General features: G+C 28.0%; 1 protein-coding gene across 1 annotated transcript in view; it reads right to left on the reverse strand.

Annotated features, from left to right (window-relative positions):
• Nucleotides 1–23,927, reverse strand: part of LOC107439183 (integrin alpha-9) — a 95,305-nt gene that overhangs the window by 48,261 nt on the left and 23,117 nt on the right. The window contains exons 2-5 of the mRNA XM_016051687.4: nt 21,893–22,014; nt 5,931–6,043; nt 5,489–5,615; nt 2,188–2,264 (exon numbers count right to left, since the gene is read on the reverse strand). Of these exons, the coding sequence (XP_015907173.1) occupies nt 2,188–2,264; nt 5,489–5,615; nt 5,931–6,043; nt 21,893–22,014 (439 nt within the window). The remainder of the gene's footprint in view (nt 1–2,187; nt 2,265–5,488; nt 5,616–5,930; nt 6,044–21,892; nt 22,015–23,927) is intronic.

The following is a 23,927-nucleotide window of genomic DNA, read 5'->3' on the forward strand; positions in this document are numbered from 1 at the left end:
TAACCATGCTGCCTCAATGACAGATTTTAAATCTGGATCCAATAAACTATCAGTCTCTATTTAGTAACTGCAATAAATTCTTTCTATAATTATTAATACATAAGAAATTTGTAACAATTTAAAGAATCAAGCATTATATTATTTTATTTCAACACAAATTTAGTTTTAGTGATTCTTTTTTCCATGAATGTACTACTAAATATAATCTTCATAGTGTAACGCAAAATAAACATGCCCTACTTAAATAAGCTAATCTAGCACACACCAAAGTTTCACATAGTTTATTATATTTTCCTAAAAAAGGTTTACTACAAATTTATAGGAGCCTACTAATTTTGATTACTGCTGTAGAATTGTTTTTGCAAAAATAGATGTACCTCACATTTGATATATAAATAAAATGCAGTCAACTTTAAAAGTTAAAATTTCAACTTTACATCACCCCTCATAGAACTTTTCAGAGCAGGAGTAAAAGAAATATGTACATTTCTAAAATGATAAATTAATCAATTGGTGAATTTCTAAGTTTTTGACCAAACAGGGCAAGATTTCTTCCAGGTTCAATGAAAAATTGTTCGAATAATGTCAAATAAGTCAATTTCTGCTAAGTGCAAAAAGAAATCAACTTTGGTGTCTCAAACGATGTAGTTCTTTGGGTAATAAAGCAGAATTCTAGAAATGTGTCTTACAAAATGAAGAATGCTTTAAGCCTGAAACTTCATCCCAAAGCTACAAGGTTAAACGATCGTTAAAAGGCTTACGTCAACTGGTTACCAGTCAATATCTAAATATCAATTTGTTTGCAATGAAAACATTATTCTTAAAATAGCATATTTCATTATAGAATCTTTTTGAGGATTAAAAAAGCTGAATTTATCCAACTCAAATGGGTATTCATATTATTGGAGGGTTTTGTGAACAGACAATAAATATTTTTCAAAGAGAAATTCTTCCTGGAGAAGCATCATGGTTTGGGGAGTCTATAGTAAAAGAGGTAAATTTAATTTAGTCTTTACATCACATAAAATGAATAACAGAGAGTAAATTTTGCAAATAAAATAGTTCTGCAGGACAAACTCATTAAGTTTTTGAGGAGGTAATCTTCTATTGTATGCTGTCTAAGTAATGACCTTTAGTTCAAATTGAGATAAATAGCCAACTATTATTGTCATTTTCAATACAATATTATCCTAATAAAGATCTATAAACATATTAAAAAGGTATTACTGGCATCACTAGTACGTGAAAATTATTTAGTAAACCCTAATGCTCACAACTCTAACGTTTGTTACACAATCATTTAGCTGTAGATTATCTCTTAACTTAAATGCTTTAAAATAAGTAGATAAAATTTCATTTCAAAAATATTAATGAACGATTTTGTATGCTTTTTTAATCCCAGCTTAGTGCAGTGAGAATTTAATTTAAAATAGAATTTAAAAATTAAAAAAAATTTATGTACCTTAGTAATTTTTAATATTTTTTAAATATCATAGAAAGATGAAAAATAACAACAAATGTAAGTTATCTATGCATAACCTTATCTGCTTTCTTCAATAGTGCAGGTTTTTTAATTCAAAAGATTGCCTATGAATGTTTTTCACAAGCACTGAAAAAATATTAAGATTTATTTCTGAAACACAAAATCAAAACAGTTTATAATGCAACGATACCAATCTTTCAGATGACTTAAATATTTCCCTTTTAAAAAAATTGTGTAATAATAACATCAAAACCATTTGAAGTAAGGTCAATTTTTTTAAAATTTCGAAAAGAAATCTATAATAAATTGACTTTTTCCTCTTTTATAGCACTTTCATCGAGAAATTAACAATGCTAATAGATTATTAAACTGTTGTCATGCTGTAAAAATTGTTTTTTTATAACTGAGACTAATTTAAAAAAAATCAAATGAAAATCAAATTTAAAATGAAAATCAAATTGAAACACCTATGACTTTAAACTCGATGGGGAAAAGCACAGCATTCACTCCCTGAAGAAAGTTTAGATATGTGCCGTCATTTGTTAACATTAAAATCTTTATAGCCCTTGAAACATCTTGATGACTTAATGTTTTTAATTATTTCATGAGAATTAATTATTTTAGAAAATATACCGTACAATAGGAAAATTTTCTAAGATTACTTTTCTGGCAAATTTTGAGAAATAAAAGACATGTAATTTTACCTCAGAAAATGCTACGGATGTGCCTACTTGTCCAAAAGCATAATAATAAATTCCAGGTGGTATTATAGCTTGTTTAGCTACAAAGAAAAATAGTAAAATGTTAAAATCGAAAGATCTAATTGGAAGTCAGGTTAAATGACATTTAATAAATATAAGAAAACATGCTTCAGAATGATACAGAAAGTTGTAAAGATTTCAATATATGTTCCTAAACCTGTAACACTGAGTTGTTTTAAAAAGTCACTTAGCATGATCTTAAACTTAGTCCCTATATTATTTTATTTATTATCATAATTTTTCTAAATATAGACAGTTTATTAAAGTTATTTATAAATAATAAAAAATATGAATACAAATTTCTTATTCTCTTAATGTAATTAATTTCATATTCTTTAAGTCAGAAATAAATTATAATGAAAACAATGCCAGCTTCTCTTAAAATGTCAATTTCATATGGTAATATAGTGTTCGATAAATGAACTTTCAATTTTTCAAGAGCTTGTCAATAACTAAACAAATTTTTAAAAAAATTGCAGTGTAGAATAGTGAAAACGTTATTAACATCTGTGCTGTTAAAGAGCAGGATAATTTGTTCCCAATAATAGATTTTTATTTTCAAATTCGCTTATTAATGCTGTTTAAATATTTCTGTACAACAAAAAACATGCCAAAATGTGAAAATAAAAAAAAATTGTTTCAAACATTAAACAGTTTTAAAATTTTTCATAAAAAGTACGCACTGTTCTACTACACATTGCCTTTGAAATTTCTGTTATTTTATTATTTCCTGAAATATACATTAAAAATGTTTAACTAATAAAAGTAAAACTAACATTTTAATTATGATTTGAACATGTATTGAATTTTCTTCTAAAAAATTGTTTCAACACAATATTAAGCACAAAAAAAAAAAAAAAAACAATTGAATGCATTTATGTAGTTTTAAAAAATTAATCATATCTTTTTAATTGCTTATTTATATTTAGACAATAATTCAATAGCTTTGATTCATTTTAGGTAAAATGGAACTTAGTAATATGGAATATGCCACTTGTAGAAACAACAAATTTTTAAGTTCAACAGTAAATTAAAATTTGTGTCATAATGTAAAAAGCGACATTATTGGCTTACGCTATTCTGAAAAAGGCGCTAAAATATTACACTATTTACTGCTCATATATTGAACTACATTAATTGAAGTTCTTTTTTATAGCATAGTTCAGACTAAAAAACAGAATACAAAAAACTTTAATTACATATACAATTTGTTAATAATGGAAATAAAAGAAAAATATTCAGAAAATTCTATAATCACCACCCTTAATACCTTATATTCAATCATTCATACTTTTTACTTTATATTTGACAAGCATTTTAAACATACGTATTAAGAATGGTGGTTATGGAACATCCTATATAAAACAAACATACAGTGTGTAACAAAATAAAATTACAAGACCACTGTGGCTTTTGTGAATTTTAAATAAGTAATATAAATTTTCCAAAACTAAATTAAGAAAATGAAAATGAATGATAAAAAAAATACATGCATGAAAGGGTAGCAGACATGATGAGTGTTGTTGAGCCACGCAGATAGCAGTTGGAGGACAAAAAATATTTTATTAGTTTCACATAGTATATTCAAAACATTTTCTTATCCATTGATAAAAAAGATCAAATTTGCACTCCAAAACTGTGTACTTCAGTTTTTATCCACGGGAAAGTAGCAAATGAATTTCCCTCTATTTTGTTATATTTTAGGGAAAAAGGGAAATCTTAGTAATTACAATTGGTTTGTTAAATAGGTCATGTGATTCCCACAAAGGGTAAAGGGGAAAAATGTCCTTACTTTTAATTATGCATACTTGAGTCAAAAATAGATTTAAGAACAGGATGTGGCCTTTTAAAAATATGAGAAACTGCTTCGATTTAGAATAATTAATTAGGAAGAAGTTTTATAGAAAAGTACTAACATAAAAAGATTAATAGAAGCTTTTTATGTTACATGCATATAAATTTTTAAGAGATATATTTAAGTATGAATATTCTGTCAACAATATCAAAATTTTAAATCTGAAATGTTTGTTACAAAATTATAAGACCACCAGTTAAAATGAATTTTTTTTACAAAAATAAAGCAAATAAGTCAACAAAGCAGATATTTTCTTCTTTTATAATACCCAAATCCAAAAAATTTAAATTAATCAAGAAAGTAAAATTAATCATTATTATTACGAAGGAAGATTAATTCCTCGGCTTAAATATCATTTAATAAAATTGCATAATCTAGAAAATTAAAGATAATTAAATTATCAATCAATTTAAAAAACAAATTTAATATTAAGAGTATAATTTTTTTCATATTAGTGCAAAACTAAGTTAGCTAAGACAGATGAAAAATTAGATCCTTGTGGTATTCCATCAATTTGAATAAAAATATCCCTTCCATTGTAATTATAATTATTAAAAAGACAAAAATTAATTAGAATTTTCCAATAATTGAAATCGCAATTAAGGATATTCTTAAAATCATAGTAATAATTCAAAGGGACATCTTTTAGTTTAGAACAGGGAATGATACTGAAAAGATCCTGGAAATCAAAAGTCGCAATAGAATTAATTTTATTATGTTTAATAAATTCTGAAATCAACAATGAATGTCTTCATTAAATCTAACAAATTCTAGGTCGCCCAGTTTAGCTCAAATCTGATCTTACGTCACCTTCCCTCATATAAACATATTCCACGCAACGCTCTAGAGATTTCTTCAAAAAGCATACTTTTCTGTAATTTTGGCTCATCGATTGCCTTAATTCAAGAGGACGCCATATCGCGAAAGAAACTTTTTGTCGCTAATTCTCTTTTTCCTTCATCACTGATTAAAAATTTAAAGTGTAGAAAAAGTGAGTTCAGATAAACCTATAGTAATCATGAAGTTTCAAATACTGAAAAGAATATTTTAAAATGTGCAAATGTAAACAAATTATGAGATGATAATGATGCACCATTTTTCTGGATAACTTCAAGGTACTCAATTTTTCATCGACTTAATCAAGTTATAAAGCTAAGTTGTAGGAATTTAGTGTCAATCATCCATAGCTTCTTTTAGGTCGTATACTGAATTATATTAATGATTATTTGCATACACTAGTCTAGCTTGATAAAATATAACTTATTTCAACTGCTTTACTATTTTAAAATTATTGATTTTATGCAATGCACCATAAAAATGAATGATATTTGGGGTGGTCTTATAATTTTGTAACACACTGTAAATTACTTTACAAAATAACATAATTACCTTTTTCCACAAAAGGCACTAATTTTGTCACACTCCTTGAATCAAGGTCACTATTGATAACATAACAAGCTCCATTAGCCAAATAATGTTGTCGGTAAAACTGATTTTTCCATAAATGTCCACAAGTCTTAAAAAAATAATTAATATTTGAATTAAATAGCTAAATCATTATATTTAGTTAAAAAAATATCATGAACATTGAATTTATAAAATAATAATAATGATGATAATAAATAATAATGAAAATGATCAAAGTATTATTCTATAAAAGAATGACTAAGCTGGAACTACAAGATAAATATTGTGGATAGAAATTATTAGATGGATAGTAGATAGGATAGTATTTATTTTTGTTAGTTTACATCATTCTTTCAACAGTTGTTGTTTTAATAAATTCAAACAAAATCAATCCAAAATTCATTAAAGATAATCACATACTTACTACTATATCACTTCGGGTCGGACTGTGCAAAATATCCAAACTTACTCCTAGCCACATGGAATCTTTTTTGTCATAATAGGCAACATTATTTCCATTATCAGTCTGAGTATTACCTAGAAATAAAACAAAAATAAAAGAAATAATTAATCAACTGATTTATAAGGTTTATGAACATTTAATGAAATAAATGAAAATATAAATCAACTCATATTACAAAAATCTGAATTTAAACAGAATTTTTTACTTTAATATATTTTCCAGTAACTAAATACAGAATATTCTATAACCACAACTTTTATGAATAATCCTTGTCACAAATGAAGAAAAAAAATATTCATATTAGGGGATCAAATTAATATTTAAGCTAGAAAACACCAACATCAAAAATTGACAAATTACTATTGAAGAAGGTGGGACTCAATAGTGATTCATCAGACTTCGAAACGGTTTTTTAAGCTTACATATTAATTTGTGACCCATAATTTCTGACTTCACTTTTAAAAGCGATTTTAAAAATATATATTAAGGGCGTTGGTACCATTGCCAGCTTCAGTCTACATTTTCGTGCTAGTCTATGGGAGAAGTTTTTTTCCCTTTTTCTCAATAACATGCAGCCCAATAGCTTTATGTTTTATATTATTGAATAGATCTCATTCAAACTAAGCATTCTAACGTTGTAAATTATTTTAAAATGCTATAAATAATTTTTAAAACATCCTTTAATGGGTTTTTAGAGCAATTTTTACAATGTGTTTTGTGATATTGTTTTTTAAGTTGAATTCACATACTTTTTAAAAAAACATACATAATACGTAATTGATTTCTATTGTCAACAATATGGAAATATGTAAAAGGAAGAGGACAGAATATGGAAATATGGAGATACATACCATGTGATATCTCCATGAAAGGAGATAAGAAAATCTATGCTAAGGAGAACGTTTTGTTTATGTATATATTGCATAAATATACAATGTTAACAAGCTTGGTGCATTACTTTCATACATATTAAAATCTTTACTGTCATACAAGTAGGGAAAAACAGATTGAATTCGGTACTTTTTAAAAAGTAACACATTTCATACTTTTCTACTAGTTCAGGAGAAAAAGTACAAAGACTAAATGCAATCATTTTTACAGCTCTAAAATTTTTTTTTTTGTTTTTTTGCCAGCTTACAATTTCTCGGAATTAAATATCAAAACTTTTACAACTCATAATTTTTCCAATAACGGTTTTAGAACAATTTTAATTATCCTTTATCGAATATTTCGATTCCTTGCAAATCTCTTTGAACGTAGATTATAACGTTCTAGACATAATATAAAATAATTATTGCCATTCAAGTACCGTCAAAGACTATATCTAGAAAACGTACTTCAGAAAATTTATTTATTTAAATAAGTAGACATTAAAAGATAAATATTTTAGAAGGAAACTTTTTCGATGTTTCTTCTAGTTGTAATTTTAAAGTGTCGTAATAAAAAGAAAAATACTTTTTCCTTTGCAAATAAGAATTCTACAGCAGAACAACAAAAGAACATTTAGCATTCTACATTCTAACATGGACAGAAAACGAAATTTAGCCGTCAGGCATAGCTTTGGTAAAATTACTCCTTTTCCCTTGGTTGGAAACTGGTTTGTTTTTCTGTGGGTAAGGAGAACTGTCTTTTTCACCCATAATACCTGTAATTTTTCTCAGAAATTATCCCAAATGATAGAATGAGCTGAAACTTACTCTCCAGAGTCCAACAATGAATTTTTATAAATTCCAAGGGGATTTAGTTCAAAAGTACAATTTACAAAGATTTTGTAACAGCAAATATTCTTAATTATATACCAAATCAATCTATAGCATTTTTAGTAAATGTTCGTTTTTGCGAACGAAAAGCACAAAAACTAAAGTCAGATGCTCTAAGCATTTTTAATGTAATTTACAAATAAAATTGTATTTTTGAATATGAACACTTGATTAGACTTCGAAGGCAAACGAGGAGTTAGGCTTGAAAATTGGTAACCGTCCCAATCTGCCTCAAATTGCCGTCGGCTAATGCTTGTAACAGCTGGGGAATGGACCATTACGGCTTTGGTCGTCGTAATATAATCCTTACCTATAGTCCAATATTCCATTTACCTATATTGGATTAATACCATTAAAAGTATATTTTATAAGTAGCGCATAATATGTTATGTAAATCGTTTAGAAGAAAAGTACTTTTTAGCTGCAAAAAAGAACAAAAAAAAACAAGAAATTTTAACATGTACACACACTTGCAGCGTCGATCCGTTCAGTGGGACAAGGGTCAAATTTCTCGGCATTCCTGCACACATCTCTGAAAAGTGCGCATAAAGCAAACGTATTCCTGTACACAGCTCTGGAAAGTGAGCATAAAGCAAACGAGTTACCCAATTTTTATTAATAGAATGTTTATTTGAAAATTTACCAAAGCAGAAATATTTCGAACCCTTTTCAAATACCAGCAATTCTGCTTACGTACTTCAGTATGAAGATTGTATTCCCTGGGACGCTTAAAATGCATCCAGTAGTGGATTGCAGTAGTGAATCCAGTAGTGAATGCATCCAGTAGTGAATGCATCCAGTAGTGGAATCCAGTAGTGAATGCATCCAGTAGTGGACTAGTGGATTGCATCACTAGTGGAAAATTGCGTTGCAGCTGCAACGCAATTTTTTAAATTTTTTTTACGATGTTTCTCTCGGATGTGTAATAAAAAGTTACCAGGTATATCGTGGGACGCTTAAAAAAGTCACAATGCATTCCCAGGGACGTCTAAAAAGTTGAGAAGCATCGCTTGGGATGCGTAAAATGCATCTCCTGGGACGCATAAGCAAAATTTGCGTCCACTGGGAGGTGTCATCAAATGGCAAAAAAAAAAAAAATTAACCTAACTATAAAAAGTAAAAAAGGAACCTTTCTAATTTTACATTTCTTAAAGCAGAATGAGAAAAATGAAAATAATTCATTGGCATTAAATAGCATAGATGCTTTTCCCTAATGCAGGTGATTTATCAGTTCTAACGCAATAGTCAAAATTACTCTTTTTTGATTTGAAATTATTTGTCTTGTCTTTCAATAGATAGAATTCCCAAGAAATATAAATACGCAGATTTATAGATGGATGAAGAAGTAGAGAATTTTTCGCTTGCAAATTGTTATCGTTTTTTCCCAATACGTGTTTTAACTCTTAAAACATCGTGCTAATTTATTATATTTCACTTAGAATTTTGTAATTTTCAAAGTTTTTGAGTGTATAAAACTTCAGCTTTTTTATTTCACAGGTACTTAGTTGAATTCTTGAAAATTTTATTTTTAATGTTCATATATTTTAAAAAGCTGGAAGTGATTAAAATTGAGAATATTTTACACTTTTATTTCGTTATTTTTTACAGTCAGTTCCAGAATTTTTTTTTAAAATTGATTTTAATCTATTTCCCATCGAATATTTGTTTTTGGTTGCAAATTGTATAGACCAAATAGTATTTCTCTATTTTACTTTTTTCTCTTTTTTTCTTTTTTGTTTTTCTTTCTTATAGTGTCGTAAAACAATTAGAGGTTTCTGCTGTTGGGGGGAAAACAGATGACTAGAAACAGAACATGTGAGGACAAGTTTAAACCATTTGTGATAAATACAGATAAAAGAACTATCATTGAAAAAATAAAGTCAAATAAGTTCAGCCAATAAGAGAAAATAAAACAAACCCCCCATGATCAAAAGTTTACTCAAAATTTAGAGATGTACCGGGTTCAAAAATTTTGCCGGGTTCGGGTACCTGGTGAAAATTGAATTTTTTACACAGCCGATTACGGGTACTCGGTAAAATTTTGATTTATTACTCAACCATGTATTGTATCATTTATGCAAAACAATATATAAATCTCATAATTTTCCATCGAACAAATATTTTACAAGATATAATTCAAAGGATTTTAATTAATTTATTTATTTTTTTTTAAATTAGGGACGAGAGTTGGGATATTCAGAATATATTAAAGTAAAATTTTCTATGAAGTGGACATACCCGTGGACTTCCAAAAACCCACTCTTGGTTTTCTCAAAATTTACTATTTCAAGAGATTTTACTAATAATTACAAATTATAGTCATTTACACAAAAATTTTCGAACAATTGAAAATAAACCAACTTTATAAGTTATTATCATATAATGTATTATCATATAGTTATTATCATATAAGTTATTATCATATAACTTGTAATTATCATATAATGTAGCTAAATAAACTTAATATACTGGCAAAGATTGAAATCCGGCATTCTATGAATGCCAAGGCATTGTATATAATGCCTAAAACTAGCCGGCAATGTATGAAACGATTTATATTTCGCACATTTCCTAGGCATTCCATAGAATGCCAAATGAGAAACCGGCAAAGTATAAAGTACATCTCCGATTCGTTTCGTAATGTAATGAAATGTAATTCAAAATGTCATTCAAGCCTGCCATGTTGCAACAAGTAGGTTAATTTCTTGTTTTTTATATGGAAATTTTTTCCCCCTTAATAAGAAAAGCATGAATTATGTTTTGTACAACGTTCTTTACGCATTTTGAATAATTTGTTTCTAATGGCACTCTCATTATTTTTTCAGAATAATATTTTTATTTTTGGGAAATACGCATCATTTACATAATAACCTTATCAGGACGTTTTTTTCATACTTGGCCTAAATAGCATTTGTCATTCTATAGAATGCCCAGGTATTGCATACAATGCCCAGGGAAAGTATGCAATACTTCTCGTGCTTCATACCTTACCTAAAAACATCCGGCATTATATACAATGCCTAGGCATTTTATAGAATGACGGCGTTTCATACTTTGCCGGTAACATACGAGGGTTGCTATTTATATTTCTGGCATTGGCAACAGTAAGTGTTGTTAGGCGACCGCAGACGATTTTAATCGAAAGTTTGATATTTTTGAACATAAATTCAGCAGACGATTTACCATTATAGCTTCATTTGTGTTGTTGACAGTAAATGGAAAAGTTCTTCTCTTTCAAAAAATGGAATTGAATCGTGAACAATTTCGTGTCATTATTCTTCATAACTTTCGACGTGGATTGTCAAGACAAGTGTGCTTCGATGAACTTAATTCTTTATTCAGCGATAAAGCGCCATCCTACAGCACTGTAAAAAATTGGTATAACGAATTTAATCGTGGTCGATGTTCGATCCAGGACGAATCCCGTGCAGGTCGTCCAAAATCCGTTGTTGTGCCAGGAAAGATCGATGCTGTGCGTGAACTCATAAAGCAAGATTGTCATGTGAAATACCGTGAGATAGAGGAGCCTTTGGACATTAGTATGACTAGCATCAATAAAATATTGCATGAACATTTGAGCGTAAAAAAAATTTGTTCGCGTTGGATCCCGCATAATCTGACAAACGCTCAAAAAAAGGCTCGTGTCGATTGGTGCAAGGAAATGTTGGAAAAATACGTTCAAGGTACATCAAAAGCTGTGTATAACATCTACACAGGTGATGAATCATGGATCTATGCAAATGAGCCGGAAACAAAACAGCAATCAACTGTATGGGTCTTCCAAGACGAGGCAAAACCAACAAAAGTTGTTCGAGGAAGAAGCACATCGAAACAAATGATTGCCTGTTTCTTCGGCATTAACGGTCATGTGGCAACAGTGGCATTAGAGCAACGCAGGACGGTCAATTCTGAATGGTACACGACCATTTGTTTGCCAGAAGTCATCGGAGAAATTCGAAAAAAGCAGAAGAACAGGCGAATCATTCTTCATCATGACAATGCGAGCTCTCACACATCGACTCAAACAAAGGCATTTCTGACGGCGCGAAAGATCGAACTGATGGGTCATCCGCCGTACAGCCCTGATTTGGCACCCAATGACTTCTTCTTATTCCCACACATCAAAAATAAATTACGTGGACAACGATTTTCGACTCCCGAAGAAGCGGTTGATGCATTCAAAACGCATGTTTTGGAGTTACCTCAATCGGACTGGAAAAAGTGCTTTGAAAATTGGTTCAAACGCATGCAAAAGTGTATTGATCATCATGGAGAATATTTTGAAAAACGATAAAACAAATTTCGATCCTATATGTTTGTTTTTTCATTATTAGGCCAGAAATATAAATAGCAACCCTCGTATAAATCGAAATGCATTGAACTTGTTTTGAATATGCCTTTAATTATTATGGAAAAGTAAAGTATCTATTCGTATGAAGAACATATTGTTGATTGAGGTTCGTAAAACCTTTCGAATATTTCTTAATTTATATGAAATTATGTTTTTAGTAATCCAAATTCCATTACATTTCTTAACATTTGATATGGTATAAATTTTGCATTTTTGGAATGTCTAGATAGTTTGTACTAATTTTAACTATAATTAATATTAATTTACTTCATTTATGAGAAACTAACAAATCAGTTCTTCGGAAGAAAAAAAAATGATTTATGAAGCTAGGAAAAGTTATTGAATTTTCTTAAGCATACAGAAAAATATAATTTATAAAGTAAGTTTATATATTATAATAAAACATAAAAACTATTTTTTAATGTTCAATCATACTTATGAAACTAATTAGTATTCAATTTTCATGATTGCATTAAAATTGAATTAAGTTTTAGAAATTATTTTCTAAAACTTAATTCACATTGCATCAAAGCAAGTGACAAATAGTTACCAAACAATTAACGCTCATGTTAAAAGTGAATCTTGTAATCTCATTAAGGATCAGGGGAAAAAAATAAAATATTTCAGAAAAAAATCTGAAAATTTTCTTAAAAAACCTGATAAGACCTAACAAACTTTGCAAGTAGCTTAAGATTATGGAAAAAAGAAAAAAGAAACATGTGGACTGGGCGTTTACAAATAATTCCGCGTTTTTTCAAACCTTAGTTAAACTCTTAATGCTGTTGCCCTTAATGCAACTATTCGTACCCTCATAATTTTGGAAACCCAAGAGAAAAAGAAACTACTAGATCAAGGAACAAAAAAAGAGCAAATTTGATTCCTGAACAGCTTTACCTATGAAACGAATCGCATTTGTGTTACACGGAGTGTAAAACCTCGAAAGCCTTCCACAGCTAATCCGACGGAAAGGTAACTTTTTCCTGGTTGGCAGATGAATTTATTGACTAAAACCAGGGTTGGCAGGTTTTTGACATGTGACAGTTTTTGACAGTTTAAACCATGGTTTAAACCGTCACGTCAAAAACCTCACTGTCAAAAATGTCGAAAATGTCAAAAACCTATATTCATATGTGAAATTTAATTAATACATAAAATTTATATATTTTTTAAAGGATAGTGTTTCTAAATATGTTCTAGAAAAAATTAATTTAAAATTTTGAAGAAACACTTATATTTTGAATAGTAACCAAAATCTTGTACTTTTGAAAACTCACATCTTTTGTAATATTATGTATTCATTTTCATGTGTTATTGAAAATCTGCAGTGATATTATTAAGAAATTTATTTATAACCAAATTTAGTGTATAGTAGATTATACTAAAAATTAGACATTTTTAAAGATAAACATTAGCAGTTTTGTACATCAGACGTCTTCTTTTAAAGAAATTTTTTTTTAATATTCTTTTAAATCTTCTTAATAATCTTTGTAACATAAGACAATACAAATTTAAGTGCTTTCTGTTAAATACACAGAGCAGTTAGTGTCAATTTACAGTATATTCAGCCTATTCATTTACTATGCTGAAAATTTAGTTTATCCAAATACTTGTAAATTTCATTTTGCTGAATACGATATAGTTTTGTTGAATATCTAAATATTCAGCTATTGAATAATTACTTCTTGCTTTCAAGATATGCATTATTTGTATTCTTAATACAAGTGGAGAAAAAAAAATTAAGAGATAAAAATTGTTTTAAAATGATAAGTGTAGTAATTATAAATAAATATAATAAATAATATGAATTATATTTATCATTATTCATAAATATAACTACTTTTAAATTCAAATTAACATATTGGATAATAAAGATATTCGGTATAACATTAAAATTTTTTTTTATACACTTGTATCTTGTATCAAGTTTGTATTTATACAACATAACTTGTAAGTTCCTTATAAATATTAGTTATATGTTCTTTATATGTCCAAAATGCATAGTGATAAACTTTTAATTTTCTTAAGTATCAAAAAGAAAGAAAAAAAATTTTTAAATATAAATATTTAAACAATTTTTGTGTAAAATTTTTCTGCACATGCATTTGAATATAAATTTCTGAGATTTTAAATCTGTTATTTTACCTTAATTTTAATTAAAAAATATTTTAAAACCTGCTGATTACCTATAGTATAATTAAATTTCAATATAATGCATGGCAACTGTTGGTAGTTTTGAAGTTTATAAATTTTCTTGGCAAACTTCAGTTTTTGACATTTTTGACGGGTTTTTGACGGTTTAAACCAGTATTATACCCTTGTCATGTCAAAAACCACTTTTTGACGTCAAAAACCCAACCCTGACTAAAACGAAAAAAAAAAAAAAAAAAAAAAATACCGCTTTCCAGAAAAACATTTAAAGTTACCGATGACCAATTTTATTCACACGTGCTTCGTTTGTCGTTTCAATATTAAGCGTAAATCAACTTAGACTGAATATGTAATAAAACGATTCTAAGTGAGATTTTTGTCGAGTTATGCAAAAGTAAAAAGATTGTTATTATTTATTTATTTTTTTTCAAAATAAAAACTACCTACAAAACATTTATGCATTAATAAATTTTTGTTAAAACAATTGTTTCGGTTTTAACTTATATTTTTTATTTATCAGAAAATAAATCTTCAATGAAGCTTAAATTAGTAACAGCATTTGAATAATTAATGTGCTGTGCTATTTGTAGCAAAATATTCATATGCCATTTGCAACTGTTCTCGATTATGCCTTTACAATATAATATATATATATATATATATATATATATATATATATATATATATATATATATATATATATATATATATATATATATATATATATATATATACATATAGAAAGAGAGAGAGAGAGTTACGAATTGGTACGTTTTTGTGTCCTATTTCACAACTTTCGTTTGCACAAATTAATTTTTAAATTTAAGCAGTGGGCTACGTCGGCCCAAGGTATCTAAATCTAGCCATAAGGGAACCCAATTGACAACTAACTTTAAATTTATTAAAATTTTTATTACGAAATAAAATTTTTGTAACAGATAAATATTAGACCCAAGCAAATTATTTCAGGAAAATAGAATTGTATGATTATTAGATATGAAAAATTTAATTTAATAATGCATTTTTAGATCAATTTAAATCTTTCTTGCATATAAAAAAAATTAAGATTATTTCCTTCAATACCATTCATTTTTATAACCTTGAAATAATTTATATAGAAATATAAAATATTAGACTTTTCGTTCCTATTAAATTTCTCCCCGCAACAATGATCACTACAACAAAGGTTATTGGGTGTTCTATCGTTCTATCTTTTGCATTTCCATCATAAACAAAGCATATGGTTTTCCCATGAGCAAATTTAATGAGCAAACTTGTTGGTTTCCTTGTGTCAATCATACTTTGAAACAAAGCGGATGTAGTCTAAAAGTTGAATTTTGCTTTTGTTCCAGAAAGAAAAAAAAGAATATATATATATATATATATATATATATATATATATATATATATATATATATATATATATATAACGTCGTTGCCGAGTGGAAGGATTAAAACAGGTCATAGGTCGGGAAGGAGGGTACAAAATTTATTTATTAATTATTAGACAAGAGCAGTCATGAGAATGAGTAAAAGTGCACACGAAAAGTTGCGCTCCTTGGTTATATGTTAGGGAAAATCTTGCAAAGTAAAATCCGTAAAATGTCTTAATTTAGGGAAAGAGGGAAATCTTAGTAGTTGCTATTGGTTTATGAGATAGATCGAACGTTTCCCACACAGAGCAAAGGGAAAATTGTCCTGCTCTTAATTCCATGCATAGTTGAGCCAAAAATAGATTTAAGAACAGGATGTAGCTTTTAAAAGTGTGAGAAAGTATTTCGATTAGAATAATTAATTAGTAATAAAGTAGGAGTTGTTTTATAGCAAAGAAACTAACGTAAAAAGATTAATAGAAGCTTCTTATGTTACATATATATATATATATATATATATATATATATATATATATATATATATATATATATATATATATATATATATATATATATATATATATATATATATATATATACGAAGTCAAGATTATGAGAAGATATAAAAACATTTCAATATATAATAATCCTGTACTAATCATGTTAATCAATTGTATTTATTTAGTGGATTATTTCTAGACAAGTATAAACGGACAGTCATTTATATCTCAACTTCACGGAAAACAAGAGTTCTCGCTAAAACTCATCTTAAAAAAAACTCTCAGAAAAAAAAACGAAAAAAACTTTTCTTTTATCTAGTTCAATATAGATTATTATAATTCACAAGAATTATAACAAAACTTGTCATAGCTCAAAAAACTTGTAATCCATTCATTGCACGCCATATAGGATCAGGAGTATTACATACGTTGAAAAGCGAACAATAGATGGCGCTACATTAAAATCTACAACTTAATAAATCTGGAATAAGTTAAGTGCAAGTTTTCAGGAGTCAGTTGAATGATTTGATAAACAAATACCGGAAGTCTTTAGCAAATAAAAGAAAACTCTCCCAAGAAAAGTTTCAACTTTAGAAAAACTAGTATTTGTGTGCAAAGAAGGGCTTTACTTTGCTTAGTAATAAGATATTAGCAAATAAGGCTGCTTTTATCATTTTAACGAAACATTATGTTCAAAAATATCAGAGTGTGCTTTAAAGCTACAATATTTATTTATTATTATTATTATTTTTTTTTTTGCAAGGACAATAGAAATTTAATAATATAAAAAGTTAAGTGTATAAGCTAAGTTAATTATAAAATCCATTTTTTTGTAAAACAAATTGAATTTTTTTTATTTATGCAAATTCTAAAGTTTTATATTTTTTTATTTTTACAAACTAATTAAAATAAAATGTTGTTTTCTTCAGAAATTAGTTTAAAGAGAAAGAAGAGCCAATTTCATAGCATGATAAAAATAAAATTTTAACAGTAAAAAACCACTTTTATCAAAACTAATCTGTCCCAAAAATTTACAACAAACGAATCCGACTATTGCACAAAACTCGAGGTAAAGCGTCAAAAAATAAAATACGTACACAGATTTATATATAAAATAATATGGTGTTAGAAACTATATCTGACGTAGAAACATAAAAAAATGAGAATAAGACAAAAATGGAGTGAGATTTACACTAGGATTCCTCGGGGTCGTGTTACTCGGTATTTAACTAAAAAAGATACTCCCGAGAAGAAACTTAAAAAAATTACATTTATAACATATTTATACACTCCTTATTAATAGTTCTTAACAGTTATATTAGTTTTAAATTTATTATAAGTTTTATAGTATTTACTAACAATATATTAAAAACTATTACGAATTCTTATACGTAAGTCAACATTCAACAATGTTTTTACTCACGCATTATAGAATATATAAGTTTTTTGAAGTTCTAAAAATACTATAGATTATATAATTAATAGATATCATTTAAGTTTCATAGATACATAAAATAAGATCCCCCCCCCTTCTTAAAAAATAAAATCATAAAATACTTAACGTCTGTAAACAAGTTCAAAAATAAGACAAAGTTGACAAAATGAACAACATTATTTATTCACTTTTCGTCGCATCTCAAGGATTCGAGTCATCACGGAGAAGAAATTAAAAAGAAATAAATATTTTAATTAGGGTTAAATTATCGTGATGATATTAATAGGACTTGTGCCCTAGTAAAGTGAATAATTGGCATAATTTATTAATTTATTCAAAGGCACTAAATGATTGCCCAAATTTATATATCAAAGATAAATAAAAAGGGATAATTCCTGGAATGTATGTTTTAATAACGACTACTTCTGTAATGTTACAAACGTAGAATAATTCTTTGTTATTATAAAGAAAATTGGCATTTGAACTTCGTTTAATGCACAAAGCATTTGCTGTAGAAAAAAATTTTTTTTTCTTAATCGAAACTTAAATAAACAGGTTTAAAAATTTGAGATCGGCTTAAAAATCAAAATTTAAATTAAATCGGTTGAATAGTTTCTGAGTTGTCAAATTTTAAAAAAAGTCGTATATTTAAATTTTGATTTCTCACGAATTATTGGATTGATTCGACAAAATTTGAAAAATCAGATTCATCACTAGATTTTGCAGCACCCTGGGCAAAAAATTTTGAGAAGCCTTTTAATCTTTTCTTTTTGTAGGTCACCTCAGTCACCATTAGATTTTTGCTTAAATTCTTAAAAAGAAATCTTTATTCTATTATTCTCAATTAAATTTTTATTCTATTATTCTTTATTTTATTACTTTATTTTACATTGAAATTCACACTATTGCTTAAATTTTAATGGCTCATCAAGCACGAACCGATACATTAGAAATAAAAGATTGTGCGCGTTAATGGTCCCGCTTACGTAATTAACTAAAAATGTTTAAATACATATAATTTACTAATTCTATGGTATTAGTTTAAATGAACAGGTTAACTGAAAAATTAAAAAATTAATTCATGCAATTATTATTATTATTTAGTTATTTATTTTTTCTAGGGACCTCTAGAGTCCTAGAAATGCGAGACCCTGAAACAATGTCCCGTTTGCCCAACATTTAAGATCTTTCTGGAAAAAATAATAATATAGTAACAAAAGTACATTAGTATTTATTTTCATTCTCCAATGATGCAACAAACGTCATGTTAACCAAAAAAGGAGAAACAAAAATGAACAAGGGGAAACAAATTAAGCTGTATAAATAAAAGAACTGGAAGATGAAGTAAAAGAATATTTCTATATATGACTAATATCCGCCATTTCATACGACTCTCAATGCGTCTGGGAAAACCATTTTCTTTTTAAATATACGGAGTTAAAGTTAAGCAATTCACCAGTTCTCTATTTTTTAAAAAAAAAATTAAGAGAATCGAATTAAAGATACATAAAAAGTGAAAGTAAAATTTAAAGTTAATTTTGTAATTAGCAGCGTTATGTTTTATTTTTCAATATTAATTTAATTGTTAGCAAATATAACGGTTAGCACTAAGGATTAATAAAATAAAACATATTTACGTTTTTATACAATTTAGTCATGTTACGGAATGTATTGCAAAAGATATACTTTCTTCTCGTCTTTCAACTTATTGCATAACATAGTTTTTAGTTTGAAAATGACGAAATGGAATTGAACAAACATGCGATGAAATTGATCATTAATAAATCCGACAAAAAGAAAATTATTTTAAAGCAATATGCCTTTAAATATCATGGCTATTCTCTTTGTTGTGGTATGGTCTATAAGGAAAAACGCAGCGAAATTAAACTAAGACAAAGCTTTTTTTTAAATATTATTATTATTACTTTAATCTCGTTGTAAGTCCGCTGTCCGTGGCATGCCTGCTTCTAAAAAGTGTCATTTTTGAGAGAAAAAAAAATATGTTAGAGCACACGCTTTAAATTATTATTTAAGTACAGTATATCTTTCCGTAAAGATAGAGAAGAGTTATAAGACGATTAATATTGTAAACACTTTTAAGTTTTAACCTCCATATAAATTTGTTTTGATGTTTATTACATTCGCCTCTCTGTACTGTGATTTGTCAGATTTCGTTAGCATTTTTTTTTTGTTGTTGTTGCTTGAGTATGAATTTGCGACCCACAATATGCATAGTTTTTTTTTAAATTTTTGATAAGGATTATAAAAATACATATTAAGAGCGGTCTTTACGGCACCCCTTGTGTATGTTCTTTGATGTTTTTTCTGGTGATGGTGTTCTCAGAAATAGAGTAGCTATTCTTTGTATAGTACCACCATGCAGGGTTAAAAAGGAAGATAAGAAAAATGCGCAGCAAGTGTATAATTAATTAACCATTTCACGCGAGAGCATTTAAACTGAATATAAAGTTGAGTTAAGAAGGATGTATCTAGAGCATAACAACGTGAAATAGTACGTTGTTTAGTTCGAACATTTGTTGTTAAATGTTGGTAAGAAGCATAGATATAAAGGTCCTATATTAGTCCCTGGTAAGAAGTGTTCGTGCTATTCCTTAACTTACGTCAGACAAAGTGCTGCACAGAAGTCCCGAGTCGTAACTCTTTGATTACCTCTGAACCTTTTATTAAGGACAGCAATGGATTTATGGGTATCAAAGTTTTGGCTATTCATCCGATATTCATGTTCGCTCTTTACAAAAACTTTTACACCACTTGTTCAAAACGTTTGTACCGAACAAGTCTATTTTTGCACGACTTCGAATTCATTTTAAATGCTCTCACGTGATGAACTGATTAATTAGTAACATGCAATTAGCGGTGCACTTATCTAACCTAATTTAATAATGCATAGCGTTAGCGACTGTATTTTCTTTCGCGTACATCTCTCATTTAGGCAATCCTTTTAATTAGTTCATGTTCCTAGATAGTCACTTAAAATTCAAAAAAAATTGTGGATTAGAAACTTTTAATTGGGTCTTGGCATTTTTTGTAAATAAAAAACCACTCGTTTGTTTTAAATAAAAAACTACTCGTAAAACTTTAATGTATTTTTTTTACAAAATTATATCAGATTTCAGTGTTGCTGAAAATATAAAAATAAAACATGAGTGGAGTGAATGTAAATTTTAATGCCACGACGAATGCAAATATTGACTATACACTATACTATGCAAACAGCATCACAGACAGTGAGTAGAACATCAGTTATATGGATCATTCGGAATCGAGGTCAATTCGGTAAATGGACAATTTTCAGATTGAACAATTTTTAAAAGTGGCAATGTTCTAAGCAAATTCTTTTTCACTCTCATTACAGACTTCGGATTAAAGATAATATTAGCTCTCTCGTTCGCAAATGGCGTTTTCCAAGGCAAAAAAACGCCCATTTCTCATTAGCCCATTTTCATCATCGTTATAAATGAATAGTTTTCGGCAATTCCGACAGTTTTTCTGAATTGGACCCTCTTTGTATTAACAATTTGCCTTCGTGGAGGACTTTTTGACGGAACTAACCCGCATTTGAGGTACATGTAGAGGAAAACCACGGAAACCTCCCACGGTTAGCCTAACGGCAAGGGGACTCTAACCCATGATCCATCTACAGTAGGATATTTTGCGTCAGCACTGTGGTCGGTGCGAGCCGGGTGCAGAATTCGTATCGATTAGCCATAGCTGGTATTCACCTCATTGGAAGACGAACGTTCTATCCCCTGAGCCACCATGATTCTGATGATTCATGGGTCTACAAATTCTGTTCGGCAATATTTAAGTAAAACGTAATATTTTTTTAAAATTTTCTAATTTTTAACTTTTTAAAAATTTACTTGAAACCCTGAAAAATTGAATGATTTGTGGGAGGGGGCTTAATCGATATTCGTTTACTAGAACACTATTTGGGTCTAAATAGGATAACTTGAACCGATTCAGCGTTGCACCATCTTTTGGAAAATGAACTAAAAGTGTTCCATCTTCTTTAGAAGATTCTAACGTTTTCGAGCACCTTTTATTATTCTTTTTGACTAAGAACGGACATAATCTGTTCATAACACTTTCGGTCCAGTTTACGGGTTAAGATATCTCCAGTCGTCTCGATATATTCCGTTCATAATACCGTATTATTGGTAAATTATAGCAACATCGCACTTACTTAAAATATACTTTTTTATTTTATCAATTTTGTTACATTATTTATAGAGATCAATCCTAAAAAATGCGCATTATAGATCCCTGCAGCTCAAATAACACATCAGTTTCACAATCATTAAGATTTATCAAAGTGTAAACAATAAATCTTACCTTTTTTATCGAGTGTTATTTCCTCACAGGAAGCTCTCAGATCACATTTAAATAAAGCACCTGGTTGATAAAGCTGATCTCCTAATACTGTAGAATTTGAACGAGGTGAGCCGATTATCGCCCTAAAATAATTTTAAAATATATTATTTATTTTTTCAATTAAAAGAAGAGCAAGCAAAAAATTTAAAATATTGCGAAACTTCTTTTTGTTTTAAAACAATTACAAGAAGAATCAATGAAGATATCAAAAACATTACAAGTTTCATCAAAACAAAGAAATTCCTCATTAGAAACCTTTTCACGACAATTTTTAAAAATTTTGAACCGGAATCTTATACTTTTGTTTTCCCTTCTCATTTTCATGCTATACATTCCTCCTATTTGTAATTAAGTTTATAAGATAGCAATTCTTAAATTTAAATAGAAATTAATAATAAATAATTGGTATTTATTTACTTGAATAAGCGATTCAAATTTATTAATTATTTATAAAATATTAGTACTGCTTATAAAATATTAGCATCAGTAGTTATTAATTTGATTATCTTTCGGAGAGCGAAATTCAAGGAGAAAAAAAATTGTCTACTTCTGTTTGATCAAAGAAATGTGGATCATTAAAGTGAGCGGTTTTGCATTAAAAACGTCGCTAATATCTTTATGTGATTCTTGAAATCAAATTGGCTTCCAATTTATTTAAGTTGGCGAGAATTTCGAAACATATTTAAAACATTTTTAATAAATTATTTATTATTATTCTCTTTTATTACCAGAGCGAAATAGAAAACAATTTCACTTATGAGCAATCTCCACAAAAAATTATACTAAAACGCATTGTTATTTGTGAGTGTCACATCGGGTACCTTTCACGTAAATAAAATTTCGTTGTAACAAACAGTGCTGGGCGACATCCGAGTTTTATTATTGCAATGTATCGCCTGAAAATATCAATCTTTTACTATATAACACTGATTTTTTTTTCAATTAAAATAATTAACATTACTTCAACATTAATCAGTATTTTCTTTACCCATATGAAAGTTATCAGCACTCATGATAACATATAATAATTACATTATCGTAATCAATTTTAATCATCGTCGAATATTATCGCGATAATATCGTATGCGATAAATATCGAACACTCATTAAAAATTATCATGATCTAAATTTCTCGTAATCGATAATGATCTCGATAATATCGTATTCATGATTCATTTATCAGGATATTTTCTTATGCGATAATAATCGTTATCGATAAGCATTGCGGAATTATTGTTGCCTATAATTATCGTACAATCGATATTCATTGCAAGACCTCACAATTTACTGTGGGAATATTTTATAACAATATCGTAATCCAATGACTAAATAACATCGATTTCACACGATGTATTTATAAAACGGCCAGATATAATACCAAACGCTTCGTTTTATTTATTTATTTATTTTTTATTTTTATTTTTTATTATTATTACTTAAAGCAACATAATTTCCACTCCATCTTCAAGATATGTATCGTGTACAGGCTTCCTAAGATTCCTTTTTTTCTTCTATATTATTAGTTTGAAATTGGCAATAACTTAAAAGACAAAAATTCACACAAATAGAAAATCCCAAATGCAATAAAATCAGAGTTGCCATGAGTCACTAGCTAATCATTTCGCACTTATGATTTATTTGAATTTCCGGCTCACTTTCATTTCCGCTTTCAAAATATCTTTTTAGAAAGCATTCACATTGCATTGCAATGAAATGATGATAAACAAAATTTAGCGCTTCAGAAGTTTTTACTACTTTATAGAACAGTCATGTCCAGCACGTGACCAGCCGGCTACATGAAGCCCGCAATCACAAACAAAAATATTTTGCATTTTTTAAAATTTATTTCGTTTTTTTTTTTTTTTTTCTTTTGTTCCGACAAGATAATAAAATTGTCAATAAAATGAATTTCAAAATTCCAATAAACTTAGATCTAAGTAAAATATTTGTATGAAAGAACTTTAATATAATTATTGTTTAACATAATAATGTCTAA

Source organism: Parasteatoda tepidariorum, chromosome 11 (genome assembly GCF_982258835.1).
Source record: "Parasteatoda tepidariorum strain Cologne lab strain chromosome 11, Ptep-v5.0, whole genome shotgun sequence".
In the NCBI taxonomy this organism is placed as follows: Eukaryota; Metazoa; Arthropoda; class Arachnida; order Araneae; family Theridiidae; genus Parasteatoda; species Parasteatoda tepidariorum.